We start from the raw sequence: 6,868 nt of genomic DNA on the forward strand, positions 1-6,868 counted from the left end.
CCCGCCCCGCCCCGCCCACAACCCCCAGGCCCAGCGGAGACTGGAGCTTCACTCCAGACGTGAGAACATTTTGAGCCCCGCCCCCACGCTCCAACAGTTTAAAGCCAGCCCCAGATGGATCCAATATTCTGAGCTCCTCCCTCTTCTCCCATATTATGGAACCCGTCCATCCTGTGCCAGCATTTTTGAGCCCCGTCCCCGCATGCTCCCGCATTCTGAGCCCGGCTCTTCAATAATCTAAGCTCCGCCTCCAGGGTCCGCCCACATCCAGAGCTCCGCCCCCAACCCTCCAATATTTAAACCAGAATTCCGGGCCTCTTCCAACATTTCAGCCCCTCCTCTGGCCTGCCGAGTCTCTAAGCCCCGCGCTCAGTTCTTGTTTCCTCTCCCCTGTCTGGGCAAAGACGCCAAACGGGCTCCTACTATGATTTCAGGAGCTAGAGCCCTAGAACGCGCTCTGAGTTGAGATCCTTGGGAAACCGAGGCATAGAACCAGTAAGCGAGCCACCCTGTTAGCGGCTCCCAGGCCTCCCATTCCGTAGGAAGCCACAAATATCTGTCAGGCAGCATGTGATGAGGTGGAGGTAGGAAGAAGAGACAGATGTATCACTTTTTTAGGTTTCACATATAAGTGATACCATATAATATTTGTCTTTCTTTGACTTACTTCACTTAGTATGATAATCTCTAAGTCCATCCATGTTGTGCAAATGGCAATATTTCATTCTTTTTATGCAAGCCTTAGTGGGGTTTTTTTCATAAATTTATTTTTGGCTGCTTTGGTTCTTTGTTGCTGTGCACGGCTTTCTCTAGTTGCAGCCAGCAGGGGCTACTCTTCGTTGAGGTGCGCGGGCTTCTCACTGCGGTGGCTTCTCCTGTTGTGGAGCACGGGCTCTAGGCGCGCAGGCTTCAGTAGTTGTGTCATGCAGGCTCAGTAGTTGTGGCTCACAGGCTCTAGAGCACAGGCTCAGTAGTTGTGGCGCACGGGCCCAGTTGCTCGGTGGTATGTGGGATCTTTCCAGACCAGGGCTCGAACCCGTGTCCCCTCCATTGGCAGGAGGATTCTTAACAACTGTGCCACCAGGGAAGCCCAACAAACCTTAGTTTTAAGGTTTTTTTTTTTTCCCCTTCATGCTCTTGGACCAGATTCTGCTCTTAAAAAAAAATATATATATATATATACACATATAAATAATATAGCAGTTATATAATATATAAATTATATAAATATGTGTTGTTTATTATATATAAATAATGTATATACATACCATATTATATATATTTCATTGTACCTCTAAGGCACTGCCAGTTATAACATACACCATTATCTTATGGACAACTAAGGGAAAAGAACTGAAGTCTAACATGGTGCTTTCTTATCACTTATTATATAAGTCGATCCTCATTATTCATGCATTCTGTATTTGCAGATTTGCTGACTTGCTAAAATGTCTTTGTAACCCCAAATCAGTATTCATGGCACTTTCATAGTCATTCACGGACATGCGCAGGATGGCAAAAATTTTGGCTTGCCCGATGCGCACGTTCCCAGCTGAGATGGAACAGGGCTGGAAGGAACCTGACCCTGATTTCCCCTTGGAACAATGGCTCAGTGTTTGCTAATCAGCGTTCACTGCCACTTTACAGGACATAACGACCGCGAGTAATGAGAATCAACTGTAAAACAGCTCAGACTTACTTAGACATAGATTTGTATCAACTATCACTCCCAAGCAAGCTCAGAAAAACGGAAATGTAAATTGTAATAAATTGGCTTAAGCATCCCTAAGTTTTTCACGCTCAGAATCCATCTCTTCTCAATTGCTTTTTGACTCAGACTTGTCCGTACCTTCCTACTTTCCGCACAGCTTCATCCTCTGTGTTGTCAAGAACATAGTAAGAACCTTGACAATGTAGCATTTCCTGAAAGATCCTATAATGTACCTAAAGCCATTGGTGCAGTGCACTAAAGTGGCCTTTATTAAAACCAGATTAATTTTTGCTTTGCTTTGGAGATTTTCTTTTTCTTTTTTTTTGCTTTGGAGATTTTCTGATTCATCACCACCTCCCCAACGCCCCTACCGCCCCACCCCTCCCCGACCTCCCATCCCAACAGTTGGATTCCTGGAAGTTAAAATCTTGCTCCACAATTATCTCTAGGATTTTCTTCTGAGTCATAGACTTTAGCAAGCTTTGATGCTGGTGAGGCTTTTCTTTGAAAAAAATGGTACATGATATGCATATAATGTTACAAATTATTTATTTATTTATTTATTTATTTTTGGCTAGGCCACAGGGTCATGCAGGATCTTAGTTCCCGACCAGGGATTGAACCCATGCCCCCTGCAGTGGAAGTGCAGAGTCCTAACCACTGGACAGCCAGGGAATTCCACAATATTATACATAGAGTATTGCAAAATACACAAATCTAACATGTACAGCTTAATGAAGTTTTATGTATGCATATAACTAGATAACCCCTGGCTAGGTCAATATATAGAACTTTTCTACCGTTTGCTGGAAACTTATGGATTTTTCCAGAAGATGTTGCACATTTCTGGGGAATGACAACTACATCCTGCCTAGTCTAAGTGTAAGGAAGTGTAGGATGCCATCAACTTTAAGACGCAAGCAAACATGTATGTCTTCATAGATTCTACGCGATGCTATGACACAGAAGAAAGAAAAACATCTAGAAAACATTCAAGTCCTCTGTGACTACCTCCCTTTAATTCTTGTTTCTCCCACCATTGCCTGTGAGAAACACTTTGGTCAGAGTCTTTTCTGAGTGTATATATATTTACGCCCAGGGAGATATATACATATATTTAAGTTTATAATTTTTATTTATAACATATAATTTTAAAGTATTTAGTAATATGTAATATATCATAACACATTAATATTTAATATTATATATAAAACATAAATATCATATAATTTTAATTGTGATTAAAATATGCATAATATATTGGGCTTCCCTGGTGGCGCAGTGGTTGAGAGTCCACCTGCCGATGCAGGGGACAGGGGTTCGTGCCCCGGTCTGGGAAGATCCCACATGCCGCGGAGTGGCTGGGCCCGTGAGCCATGGGTGCTGAGCCTGTGCGTCCAGAGCCTGTGCTCCGCAACGGGAGAGGCCACCACAGTGAGTGGCCCATGTACCGCAAAAAAAATAAAAATAAAATAAAATATACATAATATAAAATTTGTCACTGTAACCATTTTTCAGTGTACAATTCAGTGGTACTAAGTACAGTCACAGTGTTGTGTAACCATCACTACTATCTCTCTCTAGAACTTTTTCATCATCCCAAACAGAAACTCTGTGTCCACTAAGCAAAATATCCCTATTCTCACTTCCCCAAAGCCCCAGGTAACCTCTGTTCTACTCTGTTTCTCTGAATTGGCTTATTTTAGATTTTTCATAGAAATGGAATCACACACTATTTGTCCTTTTGTGCCTGAGTCATTTCACTTAGCATCATGTTTTCGTTGTAGCCCCGAAGACTTAGAACTTCATTCCTTTTTATATTAACATTCCATCATATGGATAGACCACATTTTGGTTGTCTATTCATCCACTTGGTGGACAGGTTGGGCCTTAGTAGTATTTTTTTAAATAAAATGGGATAGTTTCATATCTTGTGTGCCTAGCCTTTTTCACTCTGCAGCCTGTCTTGGTGCTCATTCTCTGTCAGTAATATACATGTAACTTTAAAAAAGAATAATTAATTTATTTTTGGCTGCGTTGGGTCTTCGTTGCTGCACGCGGGCTTTCTCTAGTTGCTGTGAGCGGGGGCTACTCTTCGTTGAGGTGCGCGGGCTTCTCATTGTGGTGGCTTCTCGTTGCGGAGCACGGGCTCTAGGTGCATGTGCTTCAGTAGTTGTGGCACGTGGGCTCAGTAGTTGTGGCTCACAGGCTCTAGACCGGAGGCTCAGTAGTTGTGGCGCACGGGCTCAGTTGCTCCACGGCATGCGGGATCTTCCCAGACCAGGGCTCGAACCCGTGTCCCCTGCATTGGCAGGCGGATTCTTAACCACTGCGCCACCAGGGAAGCCCAGATGTAACTTATTTTTAACAGCTGTGAAGTGTTCCATAACATGAGGGTTACATGGTTTAGCTAACTGATTCCCCCATCGATGGACTTCTAGGTTATTTCTAGTTGTTGATCTTGATGCCTCCTTCATTGAGCTCCACCCTCCCTGTTTGACATAGCAAAGTCTTGGGGGGCTCCCCTCCCCCACTCACCCCCCGTACCTTGACCCCAGCCACCGCAGCTAGTGTGTCTCTCTGCCCCACTCCTAGGTCAGTGACTGGTGGGAAGAATTTGTGTACCTGCGCTCCCGGAACTCACTGATGGTGAATAGCAACTATTATATGATGGTGAGAAGGGGAGAAGGAGGTTAGGCACCGGGCCGGGGATGGGGTTCATAGCTCCTGGGGTCCAGGGTTGGGGTGTCTGGGTAGAATGTGGGGTTTAGGGTCAGTGACCTCAATCACAATCTGGATTTCACCGTCCTGCCTCTGTTGGGATCAAGACCTGTGTTTGGGGTCAGTGCCCCCATCAGAGGCAAACCTGACCCCAGGCGTTTTGCTATCCCCTGGACCGGCCCGCAGGACTTCCTGTATGTCACGCCCACTCCCGTGCAGGCCGCCCGTGCAGGGAACGCGGTCCACGCCCTCCTCCTGTACCGCCACCGCCTGAACCGCCAGGAGATCCTGCCGGTAAGAGGGCTGCCCCCGCGGGCTGGGGACAGAGGCTGTGGTCCTGAGACCATGAGGCCACGTGGGTCCTGGGAAGCAGTTCATGGGCCCATGACCTCTTGCAGACTTTGCTGATGGGAATGCGGCCCTTGTGCTCTGCCCAGTATGAGAAGATATTCAACACCACGCGAATTCCTGGGGTCCACAAAGGTGAGCCCCTTTTCCCCTCCTCACTGATAGAGGCAGAACAGTGTAGTGGCTAAGAGCATGCTCTCTGGAGCCAGCCTGCCTGGGTTCAAATACCAGCTCTGTAACTCCCAAGCTGTGTGACCTTGGGCAAATTATTACCCTCTCTGAGCTTCAGTTTCCTCTTCTCTAAAATGGGATAATAAGGGTACCTAGGGTGGTGAGGATTAAAGGAGTGTGTCAGACAGTGCAAGCCACTTGGTAAAGTGCCTAATAAAGGTCGTTCTTCTTTTTTTTTTTTTTTTTTTTGGAGTATAACTGCTTTACAATGTTGTGTTAGTTTAGTTTCTGCTGTACAGTAAAGTGAATCAGCTATATGTATACATATATCCCCTTCCTCTTGGACCCCCGCCCCCTATCCCACCTGTCTAGGTCATCACAGAGCACGTTATTCTTATAATGTATCACCCCTAGACCACATCCGCCACCTCCGTGACAGCAGACACGTGGCCGTCTTCCACCGGGGCCGATTCTTCCGCGTGGGAACCCACTCCCAAAGCGGCCTGCTTTCCCCGCGGGCCCTGGAGCAGCAGTTCCAGCGAATCCTGGACGACCCCTCTCCTGCCTGCCCCCACGAGGAGCATCTGGCGGCCTTGACGGCTGCTCCGAGGTGAGGGTCACAGATCTGGGGGCCCGGAGGCCCAGCCAGCACCTTGAGGGTGCAGGCCGGGTGGAGGCTGGGCAGGGTAGAGAGTCAGCCAGAACTCAGGCACTTCCCCGACAGGGACGTGTGGGCCCAGGTGCGGAAGTCCCTGAAGACCCAGGCCCAGGAGGCCCTGGAGGCCGTCGAAGGGGCTGCTTTCTTTGTATCCCTCGACTCTGAGCCCGCAGGGCTCACCAAGGAGGACCCCGCAGCTTCCTTAGATGCCTACGCCCACGCCCTGCTGGCCGGTAGGGGCCACGACCGGTGAGTCAGCCTGGGGATTTGGACCCCACCCCACCTGTGACCCCAGACCCAATGCATTGAGACCTGGGGACCTCTGAAGCAGATAACCACTAGACCTGGGACCCCAGATCCAGAACCGCAGATCTAAGGACCACCAAACCCCTGACCTGGACCCTCAGACCTTGAGAAACTCTAGACCTGGGACTCCAGACTCGGAATCTCAGACCCAGTGACCCCAGATCTGAGGATTAACAAATGCCAAACCTGAGACCCCTAGACCCAGAGACGTGCAGCTAGACCCCAAGCCTGGGGACCTCAGACTCAGAACTGCAAACCGTGGAATCCTCACACCTTAATGCAGGCACCCCAAACCCAGGACCTCACACCTGGGACCCCACCTACGTAGAGATCCTCAGACAACTTCCTTGATGCCCACCAGGCATCACTCTGATTTCTGAGGCTCCTGGGAGAGTCCGCCTAAGCTCTCAGCACCCGTAAACCCTGAACCTTTTTTATCACATTTTTTCAAAAGCCCTGAACTCTCCAAACCTGAGACACATCTCAGAGACCATCTGTACCTCCACCTTCTTAGAGCTCCCCATACCAGGACCCCAGCCCTGATTCCTAGATCTCCCCACGGAAACCCCCTGAGTTCTCAAAGAGAGCCCCCCGACGTCCCTCCTGGCCTCTCTGGTGAACACGCTGAACTCTCCCCCCGCAGCTGGCTTGACAAATCCTTCTCCTTAATCGTCTTCTCCAACGGGAAGTTGGGCCTCAGCGTGGAGCACTCGTGGGCTGACTGCCCCATCTCAGGACACATGTGGGAGGTATGGCAGCTGGCCGGCCCCACCCTGGGGGTGCCACCCCACCCCCATTTCCAAAGACCTTCCTCTCCAGCGCCTTAAGGTCAGAGGAAAAACGGAGGCTCAGAGAGAGGCAGAGACCAGACCAGGGTCGCCCTGCAGCAAAAAAGGGTGTCTGGGATTATGACCTTTCTTTCTCTCTCTCTCTCTCTTTTTTTTTTTTTTTTT

The 6,868-nt window shown here is 48.7% G+C and overlaps 1 protein-coding gene across 1 annotated transcript in view; it reads left to right on the forward strand.

Annotated features, from left to right (window-relative positions):
- The window catches only part of CPT1C (carnitine palmitoyltransferase 1C), a 20,088-nt gene that overhangs the window by 8,282 nt on the left and 4,938 nt on the right, over positions 1-6,868 (forward strand). Inside the window, exons 7-12 of the mRNA XM_007463381.1 lie at positions 4,307-4,384; positions 4,619-4,726; positions 4,831-4,915; positions 5,366-5,561; positions 5,676-5,858; positions 6,559-6,664. Coding sequence (XP_007463443.1) covers positions 4,307-4,384; positions 4,619-4,726; positions 4,831-4,915; positions 5,366-5,561; positions 5,676-5,858; positions 6,559-6,664 — 756 coding nt within the window. The remainder of the gene's footprint in view (positions 1-4,306; positions 4,385-4,618; positions 4,727-4,830; positions 4,916-5,365; positions 5,562-5,675; positions 5,859-6,558; positions 6,665-6,868) is intronic.

Source organism: Lipotes vexillifer, unplaced genomic scaffold, assembly GCF_000442215.2.
Source record: "Lipotes vexillifer unplaced genomic scaffold, Lipotes_vexillifer_v1.1 scaffold802, whole genome shotgun sequence".
Lineage (NCBI taxonomy): Eukaryota > Metazoa > Chordata > Mammalia > Artiodactyla > Lipotidae > Lipotes > Lipotes vexillifer.